The sequence below is a fragment of the Alexandromys fortis genome, unplaced genomic scaffold (genome assembly GCF_014885135.2).
Source record: "Alexandromys fortis isolate MF-2015 unplaced genomic scaffold, M_Fortis_MF-2015_v1.1 scaffold_25, whole genome shotgun sequence".
Classification (NCBI taxonomy): Eukaryota; Metazoa; Chordata; class Mammalia; order Rodentia; family Cricetidae; genus Alexandromys; species Alexandromys fortis.
Genome location: NW_026067904.1, coordinates 15251 through 42780, shown reverse-complemented (window position 1 = coordinate 42780; position 27530 = coordinate 15251). Strand labels below are relative to the sequence as shown.

General features: G+C 52.0%; 1 protein-coding gene across 1 annotated transcript in view; it reads right to left on the bottom strand.

The window, feature by feature from the left end:
- LOC126497168 (pro-neuregulin-2, membrane-bound isoform) overlaps window positions 1-27530 on the bottom strand; it is a 53152-nt gene that overhangs the window by 15847 nt on the left and 9775 nt on the right. Inside the window, exons 2-5 of the mRNA XM_050135071.1 lie at window positions 20613-20784; window positions 14526-14644; window positions 6480-6600; window positions 626-702 (exon numbers count right to left, since the gene is read on the bottom strand). Coding sequence (XP_049991028.1) covers window positions 626-702; window positions 6480-6600; window positions 14526-14644; window positions 20613-20784 — 489 coding nt within the window. The remainder of the gene's footprint in view (window positions 1-625; window positions 703-6479; window positions 6601-14525; window positions 14645-20612; window positions 20785-27530) is intronic.

Sequence of the window (27530 nt, the reverse complement as noted above, 5' to 3'; positions counted from 1 at the left end):
ACTTATGGGGGTGGGCGGGGAGACAGGGGTGTATCTTCTCCTCTGCAGAGGCTACTGGTAAGCACTGAGGACTGAGAGGAGCTCAGGACACCCCTGTTCCCTCCAAGTCTTGATAAGTAAGGTCCCCATCCCTCCCACATGGGGAGACTGCCAGTCACCAGGGAAGAAAAGAAATAGAAGAAAGAAACATACTGGAGAAGTTGACCATTGCGAACTGCTGACACCTGGCCCCGGTGTATCCCACAGGACACCTACCAAAAGAAAGAAAACCAGAAAGAGAGAGCCAGGATAGCAAGACACAGGCATTGCAACACCCCGGCACAGGCTCCTGCCAATGCCAGCTAGGTTCCTCGCCACGGTTACCATTTGTCCTGGCCTTGTCGCTCTGCCCCTTACCTGTAGCCCTGAACTTTAAACCCAAGGATTAGGCCAAAAAATGAAAAACAAAGCAAAACAAAAACAAAACAAAAGAACTAACAAACCAAAGTACAAAAAAGAAAAGAGAAACAAAACATAACAGCCGGAGATCAAAACAACCAACACCCCTGACCCTACGCCCTGCACTGGGGACTGCACCCGGCGCTTTCTAAGGAGCGGGGACTTGTGTTTGTATCTTCAAACATACTTTGCTTAGGATCTGGCATGTACAATCGCAAAGGCAGTTTCTCCAAACATCTCTGTCCGAAGAATCCGTTTGGACATCTGGAGAAGGAAAAGGGGAAAAATCACAGAACAAACTGGCATCATCCACGAGGCTAAGGTTAGAAATCAAAGTGCGCAGTGATGAATGAGAAAACCAAGTCAGGCACTTGGGGTCACACTAGTAGCTGAAGGGGCTGGAGTCAGGGGCTGGGTGGAGGGCTCTGTCCTCTCTAACAAACGCTCTAATCCATGTGGCTCTGTTGGGGATGGGGCGGGTGGGGTGGGTCAGGGAGGAGGATGAGTTAGGGAAGTTGGGTGGGGGAAGGTGGGGGGGTTATTGACTAACTAACTATCCTACTGGTTGGGGAATTTTCCTTCTTACCTGCCTGGTGCCCCAGGAAGCCAGAACTGTAGCCTCAGGGTGCCAGGCAGCCAGACTTATGGGATACAAATTCCTGGTGTCACTCCTCGAGGCTCTGCTGAAGGATCCTCTCTGGGACTGTGGGCAGGTTTCCTCCTCTATGGAACAGCTCCCAGAAAACTCAAAGTAGAATTCTGCTAGGCTGTTCTCACACTGTGTGCTCATGACCAAAGGGACTTAGGAGGTATTTGATCTGTTCTCTCAAAGAGGGATGTGTGTGCCAATATGTGTGGGAAATCCATCCCCCAGGGCTCCTGTAGTCTCCGTTAGCATAGGAAGGGTCGTGAAAAGCTTTTTAAGAGATAATAACTGAACTCCACAAACTTATTTGACTAAGGAAGCTTTGTTTATGTATTTGGAGACAAGGTCTCGTGCTGGAGCTCTGACTGGCCTGGAACAGAAGGCACTTTTTAGGGGAACCCTTGCTGGGCACAGTTTGGAGAAGTTGCCTTAAAGCAGTAGATGTGGGGGAAGGGGAAGCTGGAGAGAGGCGCGATTGCCAGTGTGTCAAGGCTACCTGGTGTGGGGGGAGGTCGGAGCAGCCTAACGGGGGAACCCTGGAGGTCTGTTCTGTACAGCAGCTGGCTAGAAGCTAGCTGGGGCTCGCCTGCCCTTTCCTTGAGATCTGTTCTTCCACTGTGGCCTGGCTTTGGCCTAGATCTCTTTGCAGCTTGACTTCCTTGCCACTCCAAGACACCACCCATCCACCCCCTTCTTCCTGACCTTGTCATGCCTGCAAGGTACACTTCCTTCTGTTCTCTGGCTGCCACCTCTCCCCTTAAGCAAGTCCCAGTTTCATATATTTCTAGGAGACATGCCCAGTCCTGTACTCGCTCCTGAACCCCAGGAAGGCCAGTTACCTAGGGAGAAACCCACAGACAGGGCTGTACTGACCCTTGTGCATGTCTCTCTTCAGAAACAGGTCTCTGTCACCCTGCTCTGCATTCCCCTAGGAGCTAGGGAGACTCCATCAGCAGTAACCCCTCAGTACCAGGTTACTGTGCAACCTTAGTCAGCCTAGACTTCCTCAGGAGGCAAGGATTCTCTGCCTTAGCCTTCTACTGTACCTAACAAGAGGGCCCTTGGCCTTAGGGTAGATGCTAGCCATTGGCTATGACAGATACTCATGACAACTCTGTGGCCTCTAATCTGGAGGAATGGGGAATGGGAGTGGCAGGCGGACACAAAGCCAGACTGTCTTTGGGCCTGTGGTATCTCCCCGGGTTAGGGAAGGAGGGAGAGCTGGACATTGTAGTGGTGAAGCATGGGTGCCCATGTGCCTGGTCACTTGGAGGTCTGGCTGGGAAGTCCAACTATGAGGGCTGGGCAACAGCAATGCACGTTTACCCTGTTGAATAGGGTGGCTTAGGGGAGGAGCCCCTCTTCCATCCCTCTGATCCCTGACACTTGTCCCTAGTCATTTTAGCCCAGGGAGATGGAGGAAGTGGCTGAGGCTTCCCAACTGACCACAGCCAGGCTCAGCTCTGCTTCCTTTGCTCCTGGGCCCACTGTGTGGGGAATGGGATTAGAAGCGGGCTAAGTGATTCTTTTTCAAACGGAATCACCTTTGGGAGTAAAGGATAGAGACCCAGAAGTTGCCAAAATGACTCTTGGATTCTACAAAGTAACAAAAACAAAAGTAACTAGACTTGACTATGTTCATTGTCTGCCAGGGAAATCAGTGTATACAAATGTGTGTGTGTGTGTGTGTGTGTGCGCACGCGTGTGTGTGTGCAAGAACAGTGGGGTGCAGGGGCAGAAAGGGACAAAGAGGAACTTATTTGACATCAGGGCTGCTGTCCCATGAGTCTTGGAGACCAGTGATAACTATAAACACACCCCTGTGTCCCTGTCCCATACTCAGCCTGGACTAGTCTGTCTGCACAATTCCAGTGGCACCATTGACTGGTCCACAACACGAATGTGCTATGGTATTTGTGCAGTGTTCTGGTGCTAGCCTTGCACCTGTCTGTGAGATGGGTGCTCCTCCTTGCTGGATTAAGAAAAGGCCTTGGGGGGATAGGGTGGTCAGGGTGGGGAAGGACTGATAGCCAGTGCTATCCTTTGGGGGCACTAGCTCCTTTAGGGGCTCCTGGATACTCCTACTCCTCTCTGTAGTTCTGTGTGTGGAGACTCAAGCTTCTTTAGAGAAGGTTCTAGGTGTGAGCAGGGCCTTTGACCTTCCTGCCCTGCAGCCAGACCAGGGTAGCAGGAGCCAGCTGCTTCCCCTTATCAGCACGGTAGGAGTCTGTACTGGGTGCGAGTGGCTGGTGACTGGCTAGTGGCTCCCACTCAAACAGGGATGACCCTGTGCAGTTCAGGGAAACGGGGTGGGCTGGAAGGGGCGGCAGGCCAAGCCTTCCTAGACCTTCCTACAGGCATCAGCTCTGGCTCTGAGAAGGTCTGAACCCAGGGGCTGGAGAAGAGCAGGGGCAAGAGAAGGGCAGAGAGGAGAGCCCATGGGCTGCATCTGGGGTGGCAGAGAGGTCAGGACCTCTGCTGTCCCCGTTCCCCACCCACCTCCCGGGCCTCAGTTTCTCCTTTTGGTAGCCTGGGGATAATGCCATGTGTGCTGCCCTCACCTGGGGAAGGAAGGATGAAGGATGAGGCCGTGCCCCAGGCGCTGGAGGGAGCCAGGGTCTCGGAGCTCACGAGGGCGGGTGGAGATGTGGTGAGGATGAGCAGGCAGATGGGGTGGGATGGGGTGGGGAAGCCGGGGAGGGGGAGATGAGCTGATGGGAGAGGGAGGCATGCCACTGGTATGTGCACAGGGCTGGAAAGAGAGTCTTGTTCTGTCATCATCCCCTGAACCAGTCCCCAAGAGTCACGCACCAACCGTGCTCAACAAACACACGGAGAGAAGAGGAGAAAACGGCAAGAGGAAGTGTGGAGGTCCCTGTCTGGCCCAGACGGGACAGTCACCTTGATTTAGACCCCCATTTTCAAGTCCCCTTAAGTTTTCTTTTTGAAAACAAAATTCAATATCAGTGACATTGTTTCTTTTGGCACTGACTTCCAGAAAAAACAAGAGGGTTACGGAGTGTGCCTGCCTGCTTTCCAACACTCCCTGGGGGGCTCTGAACCAATACACAGCAACAAGTGTAAGAAAACCAGGAAGGAAAACTGAGTTTTATAGAAACTGGAATGAAACTGACCAGTGTAGTTTCATTATCCAAGCTAAGCGGAAATGCAAAAAAATCAAAATAAAAAGTAAACAAACAGCACAAATGGTAGACGTGAGTCCCATTTCCTAAAGTCTTTCCTTTGTTCTCCATCCAGGTGATATCAGAAACCCCAAGAGGCCTGCCCCCCTTCCCACCCAGTTCCCCACCCTCAGAATGGCCTCTGGGCTCTGCCCGGCCCCCTCCCCCCTGCCCTTCTCCAGCACAGCTCCAAGACTGCAGGCCCAGCCAGGGATGTCCCTTGCATGTGACAAAGGGGTTCAGGGAAGTGGGTTATGGAGCCTTGACTGGGGCTGACCCAGAGGGGCAAAGATGGAAGTAGTGGCTCTGGGTGCCATTATCACATTTGAGACCCAGTTGGCCTGGGTGGGGAAGGAAACAGGGCACCCTCGTGTTCATTAAGGCTCGGATGCCTCTCCCTGCTCCTTCAAATGTAGCAGGGCCTATTCCCTGGCTCCTGCGGGCACAGTCGTGTTGGTAGGTTCCCCTGGGAGCCATCGTCTTCTCCTTCCCTTTCTTACACTGCACTCCATCCTGGAACCTGGGTTCTGGGGACCTACCAAAGTAGGTGTCCTTGTGCCTGTCTTGGGGTGCAGAGCCTTCCCTGCCTGCAGCCAGGGCTAACTTCAGTGACAATGCTGGATTCTTTGGAGGGTCAGGGGTCCAAGGGTTAGGGAAGAGGAAGGCCTGGTGTGGTAGAGGGGAAGGGGAGTCAGGGCTGGGACGTCTCTGTGAGGCATGCTGGGAACTTTGTGAGTCTCTATAGTCTGTTCCAAAGAGCTCAGAGCTTTTGTAAGGCTGGGATGTTTCCCTGGGCCTGAACTGCGGTTATGGCTGCCTCTTAGAAGCCAAGGCCAGGCCTTGAACTTCCCTGGAGAACCTTTTGTTGCTCTTGGAACTTCCCTGAGGGGTTCAGGAGGAAGGAGGGTGGAGAGGGGGTGACAGCAGGTGAAGGGGGGACCATGGAGGAAGTCAGTGAGGAGGCCAGCTGGGGCCAGGCCCACAGTTCTGTCTGGCAGTGCCACCAAGCTCTCTTGTCCCATGGGAGAGTGGGAGGAGACAGGGACACTGGGACCCTATCAGCTGTAGAGGGTTCTTTAAAAGTCCCAGCCTCTTCTCCAGGGTCATATTCTTAGAAAGGTCAAGATCTGGCCTGGGAGTCAGAGGCAGGAGAACCTGGAGTTCTATCGGGAGGTTGAAACCCTCTTTCTGAACTAGCAATACTTTGGTGGCCTTTGTCCAGATGCCATGGGAATGGGGCAGCTTTGGCACCTAGTCTGGGACCCTTGGCACTGGCTGTTTTGAGAAATCCAAGTTGTTGACCAGACCCCCTTCCTGTTCCTTCTTAAGATATGGCCAGAGTTTTGCTCATCACGTTTGTGTTGCTCTCCAAGCACATGCAGGAGGATCGCCCAGAAGACCCGCGGGGACTTCCTGGCGGCCTCATTCACACTTATCCTGAGTGCTGCCTGGATAGTGGGGCTCTGAGCTCCTTGGATTCCTGCTGGTGCCACCCTCACCTTCTCCATTGAGCCACTCCCATGGTGGCGTCCTTGCTGAAGTCCCTACCTTCCATAGAGATTTGAATGGGTTAAAATGGCACAAGCAGTTCTCAGGGCAGGACTGGCCACTGGGGGTCACCGGGACAGGAAGAACAGCCAGATCTGAGGCCGGCACTGGGATCTGGGGAGACCCTTATTTCCCCTAGATAACACAAGTGGGATCTGCAGGTACCAAGGGCTCTACAGCCTGTCTCCTGCCTTACTCTTCCAGGCTTCTTTCTACAGAAGAAGATGCAGTTGGGACATGCTCACCCAGGACAAATTTGGAGAGTTGCTTAGAGATGGGGAAGAAAGACAAAATGGTGGGGAAAAAGGAGAAAGAGAGAGAGAGAGAGAGAGAGAGAGAGAGAGAGAGAGAGAGAGAGAGAGAGAGAAAACACCCAGTGCTTTAGATGGGTACCCCCACCTCCCTGCAGGGTGGTAAGAGATGGACATCGGGAGACAGGGCATTGAGAGCCTAGGAAACTGGGTCTGCAGGAGTCCATGCACCCTTAGAACTCACATATTTCCAGAGTCCAGAAAGGACCCGAAAGTGGATAAACCACCCTGCCTGTGCCCCTTGGGGATCATTTCCAAGTAGCTGGAAGCTCACTTTTTCTAGAGCCCTCCACTTCTGCCCCGACATCTCCTCCCCTGCTCTCGGCCCTGTGCCCACCCCTGCAGGTCACTTACTTGCAGGAGAGCTGGTTGATGCCCTCGATGTAGTAGCACACACCTCCATTCACACAGTAGGACTTGGCCGTCTCGTTGCACTTCCGGGCATGTCCCGACCACGACGACAGAGTGGTGCTCACTGGAGATACGAGAGACACGGGCTAGTGACCCACTGAGACCACCGCGAGGCCCAGGGGTCACTTCCTTCATGTTTTTTCACATCACTAGGATCTGCACCTGGGCAGGGAAGATCTAGGGGAGATCTCTTAGCAGGCAACAAGGCAAACGGGAAGCCACGCTGGACTGTCCACCCAGTGTGACTCTGCATTCACACTCTTGGAAGACCTACAAAAGCCAGGCAACCGGTTTCTCACTGTTTTGGAGGGGTGGAAGAGAAAGAAAGAACTTCTCCATTGGAGGAAGACCTGACCTCTGCCCCACCCCTGTCTCCCTCCTGGGGAGCTCCACCATAGGACTAGATGTTGGTGTGAGAATTGGCTTAGGAGGGAGAACCTGTATCCATTGCTCTGCTCAGACTCTTATTGTGGACCCGGGAACTCAGGGAAATGGCACCTTCCAGATGCTGTCATTTTCTGAGCTCCAAGAAGGTGGCTGTGTATATGGGGAGCAGGAGGAACTGGGCTTCCACGCTCTTCCTTCTTGTTCCCAGGCCTGGGATGTTATAAAGGCTGCCATGTCTTGTCTCTAGAAATGTTCGGTGTCTCCCTCTTGTTCCCCTCTTTGTCAGCTGTTGCCTGTGGCGGGAGCCTTCCAGACCTTTGACAGCCTAAACTATAAATCTTGAACTTCAGGGCGATGTAGCCGGAGAGGGATGGGAGCAGGGAATAGCTGTGGGGAGAAAGGCTGGGCTCTCAGGTTGCCAACCTGATGGATCAGGCTTGTCTGAAACAATGAAAAGAATGAATGTACTGCTCCCTTATCAGGGGACAGTGTCCAGAAAGCTGGCTTTAAATGCAAAAACCTCTTTTGTAAGGCACCCTCCACACTGACTTTCCAGGATGGGACACTGGGAGGAGTCCCTGCTCTGGGGCTCTCAGGGTCTCCGACTCCTGCCCAGCGGTGGTCCCCGACTGAAGTGTCTCACTCCACCTTGGCTACCCTTATCTCCTCTGGGGTGTCAGCCTCCATTGCTCCCATCGGCAATAGGGAGGAGGCGAGAGGAGGAGGATGGAGCAGGCAGGCGCTTGGCACCCTCAGTGTTTAGACATGTAGGGAGACAGATGGAGCGTGGGGGACTGGAGTGTACACACAGCACAGCCTCTGTATATGTCTGCAGGAGCTCGCAGATAAAATTCAGCGGGTAGGGCCAGCTCCCGCCTTCCCCTCCACCCCATCCCTGTTGCAGAGTTGGCATCTCAGGCCCCACCCACCCCTACGGAGGGCTCCTCAGGGCTCCACCACAAACCCAGCTGGGACCCACATGCTGGCCAGAGAGAGAAAGCTTTGAACTGGCGTTTGCTCCACTTCTGGGTCACAGAGACCCAGAAAACTAAGAAAGGGACAGAGAACTAAGAGAAGAGACACAGTGCAGTGACCATGTCTGCAAGTTATAAAGTTCAACACTAGGCAGATCCTAGACCCATCTTGCCCTTTGGTTATACCTCCAAGGAGGAGCGAGGAAAGAATGGCCAAGTCCCTCTCTAAAGCTGCAGCTGTGTATTCCTGCCAGATTCCCTGTCCCTTGTGAAAGAGCACGTCAGCACCAAGGCTTGACGTGAGCAGATGAATGTGGACCGCAGCCTGGGGCCTCCCAGGGGCCTTGGCTAAGCCAGAGGAATCTTGGCCCAGATCTGCCAGGCCCAGCATGGCTCCTCTGCAGCAATGGTGACAGAGACCTCCTGCTGCCGGCCCTCATTGTCGTTCTGTGACTGTAGTGGACTGTAGTGGGGCTGCTGGGGTGGCAGGGACCACCGGAGAGAGATGGGACGCCAGCTGTGGAGCACTGAGTCTGGGCTGCCAATAGCACATCACGGGGCTGATGCCAGGGCTCAGAGAGGTGTCAGGGAATAGTGGCCACCAAGGGCCTGTCCACCTCCTCTGCCGTGGTATGACCTTCCCAAGCCACTTTGGCATAGTTGTCCTGGTAGGTCCCAAGGTAGCATGTTCTTATCCCCTTGCCAGCACATCTGTATTTGCCGCTGGTCTTTTGTATTTGGAACAGCAAAGGTGGCAGGAATTCTAAGTGAGAAGGCTGCTCCCTTACCTCTCCACTGGGATGCTCACAGCAACCCCAAATCCAGTATGTCTAAAGTGGCCTCCCAGTTTCCCGTCTCTTCCCTGTGCCCGTGAGCCCCAAGGTCCCAGAGAGCATCTTTTCTTTGTTCTTTGTTCTTTACTGCCATTTATCCTCAAGGACACTTCTTCCATCACCTCAAGAGGCTTGATCCATGCCTCCTACGTCCTCCTCTGGTCCAGGCCATCCTCACATCTTCCTTGAGTGACCTACTTGCTGGTCCTCCTGCCTTACTCTTGCCTTCACTCCAGCGGCCACAGCAGTCTTTAGAATATGTAAATTATGCCAATCCCTCCACGATCAGGGCTCTTTGTGGTGTCCCTTGGTAGTTAGAACAAAGCCCTCCGCCTTTCATTAGGTCTTATCTGGGCCTCACCCCATTTCTGTCGTGTTTTTAAATCCTGTTCTCTCAGCATATTTTAACCACACTCATTTCAGCTTTTCTAACAAGCCAGGTGCCCTGCTGCCCAGGGCCTCTCAGATAGCAGCGTCTCAGTGCAGCCTCTCCTGGCTTCTCAAGACGGCTGCAATCTTTATGCTCACTGTACAAGCTTCTGCTGGTAGTGTTTATTCTACACTGATTAAGGAACCAAGTTTGCCATTACTAGCTCCGAATCACTAGAACCCTGGCTCCTTGGGGCATAGCCACCTGTCACGCTTCACCAAACCCCAGCATCTAACCAAATGCTCGACACAGAATAGGTGCGTAACATGGTTGACAGAATGAACAAACGCATATCTGATTCTTGAGGGGAAGTACCCTCTGCTGCTTCCCTGAGCATAGGCTAGTGTCCTTCAGCCCGGGGAATGAATGACACCTTTTCTCCTCTCTCTTGCACATGTTGCTGAGAGGTTGTTAGGGATGTGAAGTCTGGGAGTTCTTTTTTTGGTTGTTTAGTTTTTTGAGACAGGGTTTTTCTGTGTGGCCCTGGCTGTCATGGAACTTGCTCTGTAGACCAGGTTGGCCTCGAACTCACAGTGATCCACCTGCCTCTGCCTCCCGAGTGCTGGGATTAAAGGCATGCACCACCACCTCCCGGCCTCTGGGAGTTCTTTGAAGAAAAAAGAAAAAAGTTAAATTCCCAGAGTTACCATACACTCAAGAAATTCCACTCATGGGTGTATCCTCAAGACTGAAAGCCTGTGTGCTTACAAACACCTGAACATGAATGTCCACAGAAGCATTAATCATCAGCCCAGATGTGGAAGTGATCCAAATGATTCAACAATTCAAACTATTAAATGGATGAATAAAATGTCGTCCATTCACACACTAGAATATCACTTCACCATAAAAGGAATGCACTCACCCATGCTCCAGCACGGATGGGCCTCAAGATACGGTAAGGCCACTTGCTATATGGTTACACTTGTACAAAATGTCTACTATAAATTAATCCACAGGGGCAGAAAGCAAGAGTAGTAGTCGTGGGATTGGAGAAGTGGGGGTGACTGCTAACACACATGACGTGTCTGGGGTGATGATGAGAATGTTCTGAATTAGTGGGGATAGTTACATAAGCTGGTGACTATACTGAAAACCACTGAGTCATACTTTAAAAGGACAAATTTTATGGTATGCAAATTACATCTAAAAAAATTAATTAAAAACATGACCAGAAGGGGAAAACCCAGGACGTAGTTGCAGAGTGTCATGGCGCATGTTGTTTCAGACCTTTGGAGGAAGGTGAGATGGGACAGAGGCTGAGCGGGAGCACTGATTCCCTCTCTGCTGTCCAGGCTGCAGCGCTGTCCTGCTTTTAGCGCCGGCAGACCTTCCGCCCCTCATGAAGGTCCAGACCCACTGCCTTGAGCTATTCAACTGTGCAGCTGTGTATTTTGCTGTGCAAAAGGCTCCTTTTCTCTTAGTTCAGGTGTTCGTCCTCCCCCTACATTGTTAGGAGAGGCGCATGCTCTTAGGCTGAGGGCTCTACCTTCCTGTCTGTCATTTCTATGTTGATAATCAAGGCTGTGTCTTTCTGGAACTCAGAGCGGGGGCAGGCTGAATACAACCCATGTATTAGTGTGTTCATGTGCAGATGTGTTCAACCAGCTACTCCCTTGCCCAGAGGCCTCTACCGCATGCCTACACTTCATGCCAAAGCTGCCTGCCCTGTGCTTGGTATCCTGGGTCAGTTCCCTTTCACTTGGGGCAGGGTTGCTGGTTTCTGTAAGGCAGAAGGGAATTGCACTAGCAGACTGTTTTGTTCCAAGCTCTGTCTGTGTCTGTAGACTCCTTTTCCCTGTCTGCCCAGGGAGGTTGGAAGCTCCCTTGAGACCCAGAGCTGCCACTTCCGGAGGGCCTGCTCCAATCTGGGAAAGACAACTATGGCTCCACCCTAGTGGAGAGGTAGGTAGCCATCCAAGAGTGGGATGATGCCCTTTGACGCTCTACCCTGCCCCTGTGGCCCTACTTCCCTGGGGCCTGGGCAGGGCCCCACCAACCCACCTTGGGATGAGTCATTGGGGGCAGGCTCAGCTGCCCGCTGCCCGCCCTCCACCCCCTCCTCAGGGTGTGGTTTTTGCAGATCTGCTGGGTTTCGCTGGTAAACACGGAATCCACGCATCTCCGCTTGGGAAATCAGCTATGACCGCATCTCTACATCAAGAGTCATCTTGCCTGCTGTGGACTGGACACAGCAGCCAGGCAAAGAGATGTGTATGGTATATGCAAGGATGCATGAGTGTGTGTGTGGGTGAGGTGCAGATAGCAGCCTCAGCAGCAAGCCCAGAATACCAGGAGTCCAGGAGAAGCTTAAAACACATAACTCAGGGCTGGAGAGTTGGCTCAGTGGTTAAGAGCATTGCCTGCTCTTCCAAAGGTCCTGAGTTCAATTCCCGGCAACCACATGGTGGCTCACAACCATCTGTAATGAGGTCTGGTGCCCTCTTCTGGCCTGCACGCATACACACAGACAGAATATTGTATACATAATAAATAAATAAATATTAAAAAAAACACATAACTCAGCCTAAGGGAGGAAAGCTGAGCTTTAGGAAGGGAAGGCACCTGCATGGGACACAGAGCTGGAACCAGCGCAAATGTCGGAGCTCTTGCTCCTCCTGGGCCTCTGCTCTCACACCAGGCTGCAAGGGCAAGAGGCATTGAAGTCTGTGGGCTGCTGGGATTCCATCTCTGCATGAGATCCTATGCTCAGCCCAGTGCACTACCTGCTTCTGAAGCCTATGGAAGACTGGCATGCTGCAGGCTGAGGGGTCCTTCATGTCTGTGGATGCGGTTTCCTGGTGAGTCAGACCCTCAAGACTCTGGCCCTGCACAATGGCGAGGGCACAGCTGCGGCGTTCTGCGCAGGAACCCTTCCTGTTCCTTTTGTCTCACAAAGAGATATCTTGCTTTGTCTCCTACAGGGCCATCACTCAGGGTGCTCTACCTCCTTACTGCCCTTCTGCACTCAGATAAGCCTGACAAAGATGGTGCCCCATCTACCTGAACATGGCAACATGACCATGTGTGCATGTGACCTCAGCAGGATGAATAAGAATACCTTCTCATACCTGCCCCAGGGAGGATGCAGAGATGGTGGCTGGCTGAGGTGGGACTCTCTGAGACAGGTGCCATCTCTTTCTGCTTCACTCCCCAAACACGGGAGATGCTGTTTCATAGTAGAAAAGAAAGAAACCAATCCACTCCCAGTTCTTGAATCTCTTCTATCTGGAGCCGGCATGACCTTTGGATTTCCTAGTTTCATGAGCGAATGCATGGTTTCCTCAGGGTCATTTCAAGTTGGATACTTGTCAGTTCTAACCAGGAGTCCTCATCAATAAGTGAGAAATGCAAAGTTCAAGACAGATGAGAGACTGTCTGCCCACTGCAGTGGAGGTGGCAGGTGCTAAGCCCAGGTACATCCCATGGGACAGCTTGAGAACCACTGGACCCAGGTACTGGCCTCTGTCACCATCTTCAGGACGGGACATGGAGGAGGCCACAAAGGCCCAATGATATTGAAAGCAGGATATGGTAGCTTTTATCCCTAGCACTTAGGAGGCAGAGGCAGGTGGATCTATTTGAGTTCAAGGCCAGCCTAGTCTACACAGTGAGTTCCTGGACAGCCAGGACTACGTGGAGAGGCCCTGTCTCAAAAAACAAACAAACAACAACAAGGATATTGGAATTCAGGCCTTGTACTTGCTAGGCAAGAGCTCTCCTGCTGAACTGCGTTCCTAACCCTAGGTTGTAATTTCTTTAATATAATATTTACTGGCTACCTATTGTAGTAGGCATTGTGCTAGGCCCTGAGGCCAGGGCAGTAAACAGGCTCACGGAGGGTCAAGATGGAGTTTACTAATGACCTTCTCATTGTAGAGCTCTATCAGTAGCAAGCTGTTAGACTTTGGGCAAAACACACAACCTCTCTGAGCCCCTCCCAAAGAAGAGTACACAAGACAATGCAGACAGAGTCTGGCTTAGCAAATTGTAGATGTGACCAGAATTCTCAGGGGCCAGCATCATCCCTGCTCTTGTCCCTTCCCTGAGGCTCTTCTTGAGCTGGGAGGTCAAAGTACAGAACAAATCCAATAACAGTATGGAATTCAAGAGATGCCACCAAACCATGGGGAGGGGTCAAGAGGTAGCCCAGAACTGGGTTTGGACCCAGAGTAACACTGTAGGAGGTCAAGGAGGAAGGCTGCTGGGGGCTTGAAAGGGTCCATAGGGATGGGAAGTGCTGTAGAAGAGTGAGCTCATCTGGGAATCACCTGATCTTGGGGCCAGAGGGGAAAGGAGTAAACCCTTGTGTGGAGGTCCTTGGGAAGGGTGTAGCTTCAAGCAGGCACTTTAGAAGTCCCTTGCTCTGACACCTGCGAATTAGGGACAAAGTCTGAGCGGCGGCTCCCCTCGAGATCAGGAACGGAGTGGAAGGGACAGATATGAGAAAGATCCAGAAAACATACTGCCCAGGATATGGAGACTCAGAGGCATGAGAGTCCGAGAAGCCTGAGATCTCCAGCGAGCACAGGGTAGACAGATCTGCACTGGCTGTGGCCTTAGCAATGTGGCAGGATCCCCTTTAAATCAGCACTGGGTCTGGGGAGCACTTCAAGGCTGTGCAGTGGCAATGTAGTCAGGGGGCAACACACACAGGGTCAGATCTATGCTAGGGCAGGGCGTGGTGAACAGCAAGCCCTACATGGTAGGCTCAGTCTGTCAGTGCCCAGCATAGGCAGGGAGGAGAGGGGGCACTTTCTAGGTCCCAAAGCCAGGCCTGACAACCCAGCAGAAAGAGATTCTCTGTTGTGACACTGGGCCAGACACTGTGAGCCAGCAAGCCAAACAGTTCTGAGGCCCTCTTTTGTAAGTCTTCAAAGTGGGCACACAGTCAGTGAGCCGGGTCTGTTATCCTTAAATGGAGGCTGCCCACAGGCCCCAGGTACTCAAGCCTCCCCGAGGCCTGGCTCAGGTGCCCAACGATGCAGCTGGCAACAGACAGGCAGCTCACACCCACCCCAGGCCCGTCTCTCTCCAGTCTTGCTCCTGACAGCCCAGCCTCCCGTAATTGCCTTCTAAAAATATCCTTCCCCTCACCCCCACCTCTTGATTTCAAAATATTTAGTTTTCAGGGTATTTAAAATGAGAGCTGGCGGCTCTTCCAGGCCCAGATAACAAAACTAAACATTTATGCTTTGACTGCATTTCTCTGAATTGGCTGAGATCTTGGGGTTGATATGCAGCAGCAGGAGGGAGGGGAGTTGAGCGTAAGACAGATCATGTGCCGGTCTCCTGAGGGGGCAGCCCATCGGCTCTGCCAACCCTCCACCATCCGGGACCCTTCCCTTTCTCGAAAGCCACCTACCGCTGTTAACGTGGAGCCGGCCCCGCACGGTGTCCTTCCCAAGGATGTTCTCCGCCTCGCAGACATACTCCCCCGCATCCTCCACCTTCACTTTGTTGAACTGCAATCGGGAGTTCTTTCTGTGTTTGGGAGAGGCAAGAGGGAGAGAGGTGTGAGCCAGGGCTGGTGGACCTCATCAGTGGTCACTGAGTGGTCACTTCAAAGAACCACCGTGGCTGTATAGGCTGGGCGAGAAGAAAGTCCCTCAGACCGTTTATTTTTTTCTGGAGTGCAGGTGATACACTGAACCCTGGAACAGGAGGAGACTTGAACCCTCAGGACAACACATCCAGCCAAAGCACACATGTTCTAACTATGAATTCTCACATCTTTTTTCTTGGGGCTGGGTTTCTCTGTACCACTTTTTCTTGGGGGAAGAATGCCAGGGCCCTTAGGGAAATCATGTGGCCACATCTCTCATTCCCAGTTGCCTTTGCCATCCATAGAAGTAGGAGATTGTCACTATTCAGGGTTATGGTTTGAACATGTTTCCCGAAGTCCACTGGTGTCCCCACTGCAATAGTACTAACATGTCAAGAAGACACGTTTAGAGAAGGCCCTCATACCTTTGATTTTAGAATTCCCAGCCTCTATATCTATGGGCTAAACACATCCCTACTGTTTATAAGTGAGCCCATCTGGATGCTCTCCTAGAGCAGCAGCATGCACTCTGACTCTCGGACACCAGGGAGAGCATCTATCTGATAGCTTCATGGCAATTGTATCAATCCATGGTACCACTCCACGTCTTTCTCCTACTGTTGACTCAGGCTTGCCATTGAGAGGCACTTTGTAGACTCTCCAAGAGGCTTTTGTTTAACTTCATCCTCAGATGTGTAGCAAGCACCTCCCAAATGCTGGAAACCATGTACTCTAGGGTCTAGAGCCTTAGGGCTAATTAGGGTATTCTCTTCTAATGTACGGGCAAACTCTTGGATTGCGGGTAGACACTCAGCAAGACAGAGCAGAGGTGGACCAGAAGCTGAGGTCAGAGAACACACCAGAAGCTAGGGCTAGCCTCTTCCTCCAGTCTCTCACTTGAGTGGTCTCAGGCAAGGTCCTAGCAGCTCCTCCCCCAAGCTGTGATTCCAGAGCATCTGGCTTTGTCTGCTTTCTGAAAAACCGACTAAACCTTGCTTCCTCCTGGAGGCTTCCCTGCCTTGGTTCTGCAAGGCTCTGCTCACAGCTCCCAACCCTTCCTGAAATTGATGATGCTCTTTGGGGTCCAGAAAGTGCTCAGGATAAAGCTAGGAACCTGAGAAAGGACATAGTGTGCCATGCTGTGACTTCCTCTTCTTTTTAGTGAGGGGTCAAAAACCAGATTCCTTGCATGTGCACAGCTGGCTGGAATGTGTGCGGGGTATAGCCAGGCTGCCACTGTTCTGTCTAAGCCCCAGGGATGCAAAAGAGAGCCATGATACTATTGGGATAAGGATTGGTGTGGGGATGGGGGACAGGATATGGTGAAGGAATGGTGGGAGAGTTGAGCAGAGAGCACCTCCCTCTTGGTTTTGGAATTGGCCTCTTCTCAAGCATCTCATTCCCACATTCCCTTGAGGTTGCTGCAGACTGATGGACCTTACTGCAGTGGCGCTGGCCTCGCCAGTGAGATGACGGTGGCTTAACTATATGCCCTACCATTCCTGGTTCGCGCTGGGTTTCTCCTTGGGCGCGTGCCTGCCCACGGCCCTCCTCTATCAACTAGTTTCCGTCATTAAACAGAGCTCGCGAGGCCCCTCTGACCAAGCGAGTAACTGCTTCCCAGCTCAACCTAATTAGATGACCACAGCATCCCACTTCTCGGGGACAAAGCTCTCCTCATTTTCCTGCAAGCTGGATAGACGGGGGTGGGAGATGGTGTTAGCTGAGGGCAGAAGAGTTTGTGCACAGGGGACCTAGAGCCAGCAAGATCTTCATGGTCACCCACAGCTGCACTAAAAGGAGCTTTTCTCATACGATGCCATTTGTAGCAGGACAAGGCAGAACATCTAAGCAGCAGTACAGACTTGGGGAAAGGACTCCCACCCAAGGGCACATAAGACCAGGCTCAACGAACATCAGGGCTTGGCAAAGGTTCCCCTTTTGGACAAGAAAGAGGAGACAACTCTCAGGTGCAGTAGGTATAGGCATCTTGATCCACGGGGGCCCCAGAGGTCTCAGGGAAACGGGATCCAGAGCTGCAGCTGGGAGTGGCCCTGGGCTCTCAGGCCCTAAAGTTGCTGGGTCTTTCCTCATCCACAGGTCCATCTGGAGTCCCTAGGATCCAGGGCTCTCTTCTTGCCTTCCTGGAAGGCAGGCAAGGTGTACACTCCTGCCACCCCATCAATTTGCTGACCCAGGTCTGCCCCTGCAAAGGGAGCTGTCCTACCCTCCCTAGCCGGTTCTCTGCTGGCAAGGACAGGATCTGGGCAGCCCCACACTTTCCTCAGTGCCTACCTCCCCTGCCTGCCTGAGGGACCTGTCCCAGCCTGCCCCTCATAAATAAGGGAACAGGCGGTTCTGCAGGGGAGGGCCCGTGCCCTGGGCTCGGGGGGCAAGTGTTCTCCTGGCTCGGGAAGGCCTGGATGACAATGCAGTTTGGCGGGCACAGAGACAGTCAGCCCCTGTCGGGAAGACGGTCTCTGCCAGCAAACAGAGATGCCAACGTTGGATGTAGCCCGGGCAGGTAGAGCATGAGGAACTCAGGGAGGAAGGAGAGAAAGGTTCCTCAGAGAGGCGACTCCTAGCTCTGTGCGTGGTTCTGGCTCCCTTGCTAGTGAGCATCTCACTCAGTAAGAGAGTGGGTAGTTCTCTTGAAGTCACTTTGGTTACAGGAAATGAGAAGTTCCCTGTCATGGCCTCCTCCTCCACAGCTAACAGGACAGGTGGGACCAGGGATGGCCATTTCAGAAGGCAGCATGTGGGGGAGGGGCCATGCCTGCCACCCAGGGAAAGACCTGACTAGGCCTTGTCTCTGGATTAAGTCACCCATGTGTCAGATGAATCTGAGGCCCTACCAGGAAGTAAGTTGTTTAGAAGGGTGGACCATCCATAGGGGCCCCTGTTCAGCCTCTTGAGGGACGACCTCACACGCAGGAGAGGAGGGCCAGCCCTGGAAGGTTCTTCTCAGTCTCACACTGACTGTGGATCTCTGTTTCCAGGCTTAAGCTTATAGGGGAGCAGGGGGATGTGGGGCAGACGCTCCCATGAGGAGCAGTGATGGATTGCTCAGTGGTGAGATGAACTGTCTAAAGTACTTTTAGGGACCATGAGCTGACTGGAGGGCTCGGGCAGATAGATATTCCCACAGCGTTCATGCTGGGCCTTGGCGGGCTGTGCCAGGGACAAAAGGGGCAACAACTTTCCTAGTACAGGGGACAGCCTGGGCCCAAGTCCAGGGTTGTGAAAGGAAAGACCAGGTATTGGGCCTCTAGTTGGGACGGATTGGCAGGGTGGTGTGATGTTTAGGCCAGCAAGGAGGGAGGACCCCAAGGCCGTCAGATAAGGAAGGGATGATCTCGTGGGGGGTCTGGATCGGAAAGGATTATTTGTAGGGGACCAAGAACTAAATCATAAGCCAAACAGGGTGTAAGACTGATCAACTTTTTTTTTCTGAAAAATGGGTGGAAGCTATTATTATATATAATAATTATATGTAATACAATATAACATATTATATTAATATATATTCTATATAATATTACATATAATATATTATTATTATTATTATACCAGATTCTATGCTGGAAATTGGCCCAGCGCGGCATGAAGGCAGGGGCCACAGCTGTCTTATTCACCAGTGTCTCCCGAACCTCTAGCAGAGTGCGTGACACACAGCCAGTACTCTATACCCACAGGTTAGCTGCAACAATTAATTCACAAAGGGGCCTGGGGCCCAGAGGTGTCTGAGAGTAAGGCAGGAGAGGATGAGAAGCTAGGAGAGGAGAAGGTGAGAAACATTTAGGGCAGGAAAGTCAGGTCCACCTGCAGAGGTGGCAAGGGGCGGGTGCTGGGGGGGCCAGGTGTGCGCAGCAGAGGAGCTGGACAACAAGCAGCTGGCTTAGTGAGGGTGGGGCGGAGGGGCTGGTTGGGAGCAGAGTCCGAGACCCCTTAGGAGTAGTGTTTGGGGCTCAGCTGGCTGCACAATGTGGAACTTGGGTGAAACTACCACCATGCCTACAGCTGGAGGCCTGGGGTCTCAGAGGGGCAGAACCATAAGAGGGGGGCATCACCCACTGGCACCGAGGGAGAGAGCAGTGAAGGCTAAGATGCGGGAAAGCCCAGCACCAGTGGAATCAGGGAGGTCTGACTCATAGGAGGGCCACAGGGAGAGGCAGCCGGTGTCACTGTGCCAAGCACAGCTGGGAGGCCCAGACTTGGGAGCCCAGAGGTCATGGGGTGGAGGGGCTGGGCTGTGCTCAACTGGCTGCCTTGGGGAAGGCAGTATGGCCAGAGGATAAGAGGTGTGGAGCAGGGGCCTGAGAGGTGACTCGCACAGAGGTGGAAGGAACAAGGGAGACAGGCAATAGCTGGAAGTGGGGAGGAGGCAGTAGCCAGGGATGAGTGTATGAATGTGCATGTGTGTAAGTGGCATGAGTACGTGAGTGTGCGAGTGAGTGAGTGTGTGTGTGTATCAAGGCAGGGTATGAGGCAGTGTGGTGCCAGGCCTGGTGAGACTGGGATGGGCAGTTGAGTGCCATGTTGGGAGCAGTGCAAGAGGTCAAGGGCCAGCACCTTCTCTGGCTTTGTAGACTCAAGGAGAAGCTGGGGGTGGGGGGAGGTGCCTGCTCCAGCCCTAGCTCCGTGAGGCCTGTCTACTAGTTCTTCTAGGCTGGTACCAAGACTATTGTGGGGTGGTGAGGAGGAGTGGGGGTACCTGGTTGGTTAGGCTGAATTTCTTGCCAGTGTTATAGAGAAGGGACACAGAGGGACGCTACCCCAAACCTCCCCACCTTTCTAACGACTGTAACTCCCTCAGGAGTTAGCTTTCTTATTTGTAGCCACAGACCTTTTATCTAAACCCGTCCTGCATGGCTCTTTGCCTGGGCCACTTTCTGTCTTTGTCTCGAGTAACTGGTTTTCCTTTGGTTCAAGTCTTGGAAGGTGAAGGGAGGCAAGCCAAGCTCCTTGAACCCCACTTCTCCACTCAGGTTGCAGGTCTCTGAGGGTGATAGGGGCAGCCTGAGCCTGTACCTAATACTTTCTGTTGTGGGTAGGTTGATGCTCTCTGAAGCAATAGACAGCCTAGTTTGCATTTTGTGGATATCTCTGAAGTGGGTGGTTGCAGGCTACTCTGGGGAGTGAGGGCGGAAAAGATTTGAGGGGTTCCTTAGTCTACCTAGACCCCAGAGCCCACAGAGAAAAGTCGGATTGAAGTGCGTTTAGTGGCAGACAGGTAGGTAGGAGCTGCCTTAGAGTCCTGGTTCTCCCAGCACTCCCTGCCCCCTTGCCTGGATGGTGGTGAGTATCTTTCCCAGCCTGAAGACTCATAGAGTGTGCAGGCAGACCCCCTGATGTCAGTCCGTGGTCTCTTCCCACTTACTAAGCTCTCCACAAATGGCAACTTGTCAAGTCAGGACCCCAGCCTTTTGTCTTATGTGACTCCCCAAAGACTTTCCACCAACAGGGGCTTCCACCTCAAACTGCCAAATTTGGGGTCTCTCAGACACGTGAATTGCTTCACTCGGTTTTTGTGAGACAGGGTCTCATCTAGCTAAAACTGGTCTCAACTTGCTAGGTAGCCGAAGATGACCTTGAACTTCTGATCTTCCTGACTCCACCTCCCAAGTGCTGGGATCAAAGGCCTGTGCCACCACGCCTGGTTTTATGTGGTGCTAGGTTTGAACCCAAGGCTTTGTGCACGCTAAGCACTTCATCGGCTGAGCTGCATCCCCAGCCCTGGGAATTGCCTCATCCTTGTCCATTGGTCTGCAATTCCAGGGCAGGCCTGGTCCCAAGGGCTCAGCAGTCAGGGAAGCACTGGGCGTGGCACGGAGGGGGACCTGACTAGGTTCTGTGCTGGGCTTGGGGATGTGACTCTGGAGCTGGTGGGACGGAGGTACTGCTCACCTGCCATTGCCGTACTTGATGCGAATATCACGACTCCGGTTGAGCTCCTTGCCATCCTTGAACCAGCGGTAGGAGGGCTGGGGATTCCCCGCCGCTGCTTCGCACTTCAGCGACTGCTTCTCGCCCACCTCGCCTGTCTGGCTCTTCATCTTCTTCAGCTTGGGCCGGGTAGCTGTGGGGTACAAGGCAGGTAGGTCAGTGTGGGGGTGGTGGGAGCAGAGCCAGGCACCAGCAGTAAGAGTCCCCATCTTGAGGCTGGAACCGGGGAGACTAGAAGTCACTTCTCCTGGCATTTTTCTTTAGTCCAACTCCATCCGCACTTAAGAGTCTTCAGTGGGAACAAGGTCCTGCTACTTCTGGGCACTTCTCTGGCCTTGGGAGGGTACCAAGAGCTTCACATTCGCTTGTAAAACCTTCACCACCCCATGACTTCACTGCGGTGTTTAAACCCATTTATAGACAGGGAAACTGAGGCTTAGGAGAGTGAAGTCACTTCCCTGAGGGTCAGTAATGGAGCTGAGGTTCAAATTCAGATCATGACCTCAGTGTTTGAGATCTGACTCCTGTCTCTCCTCTCTCCATTTTCTCACCCCTCCCCGACCCCGGGGCCCAGAAGGTACAGGAAGACAAGGTGGTGGACTTAGCTATCACTTCCAGACACTGTGACCTGGCATTGCCACTGTAGTATGGGTGGTAGAGCCCAGAGGAGCAGCCCTCATCCTAGGCCAGGGGACAGGTCTCAGGCAGCTAAGAGCGAAAGGATTGGCTGTGGGAGGAAATGAGGAGGTGAGGCAGGCAGAGGCAGCTCTGAGCTGAAGGAACACAAGCCAGAGCAGTGGGCTGTCAAAGGTGAAGGGGGGCAGCTATGCCAGTGGGCATGGGCCCAGGCCTGGGCAGGAAGCTCCAGGCTTTCTCCCCTGTGTCTGAAACCCCAGGTTGTTCCCACATACCTAGACTCCCATATGTCATCTCTGTGGGTCACTCCATGCCACCTTTAAACACACACACACACACACACACACACACACACACACACACACACACGGAGACAGAGAGACGTTGTTCCCGGGAAGGGGAAGATATGCTGGCCTACCTGCTGGGTCACATAATGATTTGCACTGAGATGGCCCTTCCTAGGACTTGTGACTTTCCATGTATACTCATTCCTGAACTTTGTGGCAAGAGTCACACTCCAGTGTGGGTGGAGCTGACTCAGAGGTTCAGAAACTCAACCGAGACCACACAACCACAGAGCTGAGGCCAAAGCCTGGGTGTTTTGGTTTGCAGCGTGTCGGGCAGGTGGCAGGTTGGTGTCTGCTTTTGGAGCCTCGTCTCTCACTGAGGGATGCAGAACCTGGGTTTGAGTTTTCCCATTAGCGTAAGGGAGGGTCCACCAGTGTCAGGAACTGCCTGGGGACCTGCTGGCCCTGTCTACGCCATCAGTCACCAGTCCTTTCTTTTACTGTGGCTCAGAGCCCTGACAGTGGACTAGAGACTGCACAGAAAGGCCTTGCTAGAGGCAGACTTTCCTTCCTAACTTACCCCAAGCTTGCTCACAAGTAGGAGGGAAATCAGAGCAAGGTGCAGAGACCAGACTCAAAGTGCAAGAATGCGTTCTCTGAAAATGTGTCGTCGGGCTAGGTATAAGCACAAACACCTGGGAAAGTCATTTTGTTCAGCTTAGAAAATGACAAAACCCAGTGAGTAGGCAGAAGCAAACAAAACCATCCACTATTTCAGTACTTGGAAATCACACGCATGCATATATACACATACTCACATGCACACACGCATGCGGACACATGCGTGCTCACATACACGCACATGCATGCATACACACGCACTATTTTTAAACACAATGGGACCAGTAACATGATTCTTTCATTTAAAGAAACAATGAGACTTCTTTACCTCAGTGTTCAGTATCAAAAAACAGCATTTTCAAAACCTAACTCACAGAGAGTACAGTGTCTGGATAGATGAAGACACCATTGCTAAGAAAAGGGTTCCCTGATGAAGCTGGTTCAGGGAAGACATGGATGGATGCAGTCCAGGAAGGGCCTTCATTTACCTTGTCTGACTACGTAAGGGCTTTCAAACATTTTCTTTGGGATCCTTAATAGTACTTCCGGAGAATAAAGTTCTATGTCATAACTTACATGTGTATATGTGCACAGATGTATATATTTTAATACATAATATCATTATATGATTCAAATGGTAAGAAGGGTATATATTTTATAAAACAAATCTCCCTCTCTAGCTTCTCAGAATAGCCAGGGCATAACTAATTTTATCAGTTCTTTGATATCCTTTAGAGATCTTTCATGCATACAAAAAATTTCCCTGGCATTCACACAAATATTTTTCCACAGAATCACTTTTCACACTTGCATAATATTCCTGTGTGGGTGTATCATAATTTATGTAACTTACCGCTGTTGGGAGGTGCTTAGCATGCCTTCCCTACGCTCCCATTACAAATCAACCCCTGAGGGCCCACTCTGTGGCTTCACTTTTGCACACATCCAGGGACACATACTGCCTGAGTTCTAGTCTAGATTTGGCCACTTGTTAGCTGAGGTCGTTGACCTAATTTGTCTGCTTCGGTTTTTCTCATCCATAAACCACAGGCGATAAAGAACAGTTCCTGCCTTGTACGATGGCGGCGAGCAGTGTATGAGATAATGCATGTAGAGCCTGGCAGGCAGAGGGCGCGGAATAAAGGTTAGCTGTTATTATTACTATCCTCAATTGTTTCCTAAGGCAATCTTCTGAAAAGTGGGAGTGCTGTGTCTAAGGCCGTGCAATTTTCTTAGCAATGATTCCCGTGAAAGTCATTTTATTTTGCCAAATTGCCCCCCTTGGAAAAGGCTCCTCCGATCCACATTCCTCCGCTGAATGACAGGGTCTGTTTTTTATTTTTTTTTCCACGCCCTCACCATCTTGGGGCATTATCACGTCTTTAATCTCTACCAATTAGCTAAGCAAAAGATAACGTCTCTTTGTTGTTGTAATTTGCATTTATTCGATGACTGTTGCCGGCTGAACAGTTCTTCTAAGTGTATCAGCCCATTGTGTTTATCCTTCGGAGTTGTTCCTTCTTGTCTGCAGTCTGTTTTTCGACCTAGTGCTCATCTTATGAATTTGCAAAAGCACTCTGAAAATAGTGAGTCTATAACCTTTTGTTACAATGTTTCCTCCAGTTATCTGATGCTTCTGGCATTTTAAAATACATGGCTGGCCTCCTTTCCCTCTCTTCCTTCCTTCCTCTTTTGTGCCAAGAGAGTTTGCGCATCAGTATACTGTGGGACCTTCTGGAACTTCATGACTCAAAGTAGGAGTCCTGCCCAGAATCCTTCTTTTCCCCATACTTTCACCTGTGCCAGATTCCCTAAAACACATCATAGTTCCGAACTCTGGGAGCCAATGGGAACCGTTTGGAGACTTTAAAACCTGGGCAGGGGTCTGGGTACAGTGCAGGCACTGAGAGACAGGGCTGGGAAAGCCGTCCGTCTGTATCTGCATCTTTCACGTGTGCTGGAGAGTGTGCATAAACACTGCACACCTCAGGGCCTGGAGACACCCGGAGCACAGCCTCACAACCGACACCCCAGTGCCTGGAGACACCCGGAGCACAGCCTCACAACCGGCGTCGTTCTATGGTTGACGGACAGCTGCCATCTAACCGTGGTCTAGTGCTGACCAAGGTTAGTCTGCTTTGCCTTCTTTGTGACTGGGACATAGAAAGTTTCTGGTAGGTTCTAACGCACCCACTTTTTCTACTAGAGTTCTGACACCAAGGAAGCCTTGTCCCCCATCCCCGTGGGCCACTTTGCTCCCAACCTGACCCCAGCCAGCCACCAAGGGGTGGGAATGACATCTGGCAGGGAGAAGACATGCTGACTCTGCTGTCTTGCTTCGTGACTTGAGACCCAGCCAAAGAAGGTACAGTGAGCCAGGGCCCACTGCAGCATGTGAGGGTGATGGGCCAGGAATTCACCAGACAGAGGCAGCCAGCAGGCAGGACCGGAACGTCCGAGGACCTGAGGGTTCCAAAGCCATCCTACAACTCTGTTAAAACACAGGCTATTGTTTTAGATCCCAAGGTCCCTCTCCATCCCGTGGGAACTCACGGGTCTCACTAGCCACTTCTTGATAGTTCGTGCACGTCTAAACAACCCCGACTAGTTCACTCACTGCACGTTCAGCCATCTATTCATCCATCTATCCATCCGTCCATCCATCCATCCATCCATCCATCCATCCATCCATCCATCCATGCATTCACCAACTCAATTTGTTTCCAGTGAATGATTCAAACTGCTCCATGCCAGGCACCATTCATTCGCTGGGGACTGAGCTAGACAGTCCTGAACTTGGGGAGCCTGACTTCAGTAAGCAACCAATCAACCAAAGAGCAAGCGTGAGGCGGTGAGAGTGAGCTTGAGAGCTCACAGGCCTTAACAGCTTACGAAGCTGAGGAGAGCAGGGGTTCAGGTGACAGGGTTGTACCAGCCAGGATGGGAAACCTGGACTGGGCTTGTATTTTTCTTTTTAACGTGTTATGTGTCCACTAGACAGTTTTAAAGCATTGGGCGGCACTGGCCTAAAGGCAAGAAGATAAGAATAACCACGTGCCTGCATCATGCCATGGTCTGTACAGAGAGTTTTCTAGCTTTTGGAAGTTCCTCAGAAGAATCTCTCGAAGAGGAAGGCCAGGCAAACTCACTAGGCTTAGTTTTTTGCATCTGGAAAGTTCTTTGGTGGATCTATCACAGTGGCTCAGATTGTAGGAGAGAAGAGTGCACACCAGATGGCCTTTGGAACAGTGCCCGGGGGACCTCTGCAGCCCCACTCCAGGGCCCAGAACCTTGGAAGCTTTCTGTGGCAAGGCTTGGGGACCTCTCCAAGATAGCCCAGATTTGTTCTGAAGGTGTCAGAGGAAAGCATTGGAGACTCAAGAACTGGGAATGACAGACAGTTGTGTTGGTGTTTTAAGCTCTTAATCTGAAAGGACACAGATTCTCCTTTTGTGGCTTCCAGACATAAGACCCGGGACCAGTGTTCTGGGGTCACTTGGCCCAAGGTTCACAGCTTGTTCACGTGGCAGACCTCAGGTACCTAGGGACTGTCCTCAAAGGGTTTCAGACACGACTGAGCTAATTCCAGCCCCAGCCACAGCACCTACCTCCTCTGAGCTGGATGTATTTTATGCCCAGGGCCTAGAATGTCTCGCTAGAGTGTGGGTACAGAGACCATCACATTGTGTCCCAAGAGTGTCTTGAGGCCAGAGCTGAACCGAGCAGAGGAATGTCCCTGGGATGGAAGGGGTTCTGCCAGGACAAGAGCCAAAGCTGGCATTCGTCCTCTATTCTGCTCATGGTATTTACTGGGCATGTGCTGGGTCAGCTTTTCTGGCTTTGGCCTCACACAGATAGCACCTAACTATACGTGGAATGACCAGAACCCTCTTACTTGGTTTGTCCCCTCGGCCATTCTTTGGTTACATAAGAAGTACATTTTGCTGTAGAAAAATTACACAACACAATAAGGAAAAAGGAAAACACATTAAAATAAATTCAATTATCTTCAGAGAGAGAACCCACTGCTCATATTTTCAAATATCACCTCCAAAACATTTTTCTCTAAAGCCTTAGATCCCTTTTCAGACAACACACTGGAAAATACTTTTTTTTTTTTTAACAAGTCAAGCGATACAGCCATAAATCATTTTAATGGCTGCTTATTAGTCCATTGTTCAGTTGAATTTGTCAGGTTGTCTCCAGCCTTCTTCTGATATTAAGAACAGTGGGGAGACTTTATCAGGTTGGCTTTGTGGCCCAGTGGAGGAGGAGCAGCACCCCTGAGGGTTGGGTGTGTTTCCCCTCAACAAGAGGAGGCTTCAAAAGCCCAGCACCCAGGTGTCGGGACAGATGACAGACATTGGATAAAAGCAATAGGAAGCTGTGCACATGAGAAGCCTTCCCACCCCTACTCGTGACCCAGCAACACCGGTGCTGAGCTGGTGGCCTAGGAAGGCTCTTGATTGCGGAGCACAGTCCCCTCTGTTTTGTCTTCAGACCAAGTTTCCTCTGGGCTCAATTCCCACATTCCTTGGGCTGGGGAGCCCAGAGGTCCCTTCCACCAGCAGTTCCAGGGTACCCTGATGGGGACAGTAGAGTGTGGAGAGATGGCCTTTGGGAGCTGTAAAGACAAGAGGAAGGCCTCCTCAGGTCTGCCCCCGAAGATTTCCCTGACTGACATGTTCCAGAAACCCTGAGGGTACATCTCATGCCCTGTTAAGTTGGACCGTGAGGTATCTGGTGGCTTCTTGCTTCCTGCCACCTAGTGCCAGACCCGAGCATCTGGCCTGTATCTATGTGACAGGCCATCCCCAGAGAGCACCTCATTAAAGATAGCAACCCAGAACAACAACCCGCTCCTTCCCCACAGCCCAGCCTGGAGGCCAGTGCTGTTGCTGCTGCTGCTGCTTGACCTCATTCCTCTCAGCAGTGGGCGGTGGGTGTGGAGTGCTGAGATCTGAGAGTGAGACAGACAGGCTGTGGCCAGGCAACCCAGGTGGGAAGGCCTGGCCCCACCTCCCCACTGCCAGAACCAAGGGCAGGGACACTGGACTCTTAAAAGGGTTAATGACCCCTCCCCTCATGACTAAGACTCAGCACTCGCCTTTTCAGCTAACACCTGGAGACTGTGCCTGGCATCAAAGTCTTCCTCTGCCCTGCTGCTGGCGGGCTGTGGGCCGGGCCCCCTCCCCACCCCTCTCTCCCACCTACAAAGTGACTGCAACCTGTGCGAGGTTAATTACAGACTCCAAGTTCAAATGAGAAAAGAAAAAGCCAAAACAACCTTAAACTCAAAACATAGCTGGTTCAAGTGGGCACTCAGGATCTGCTC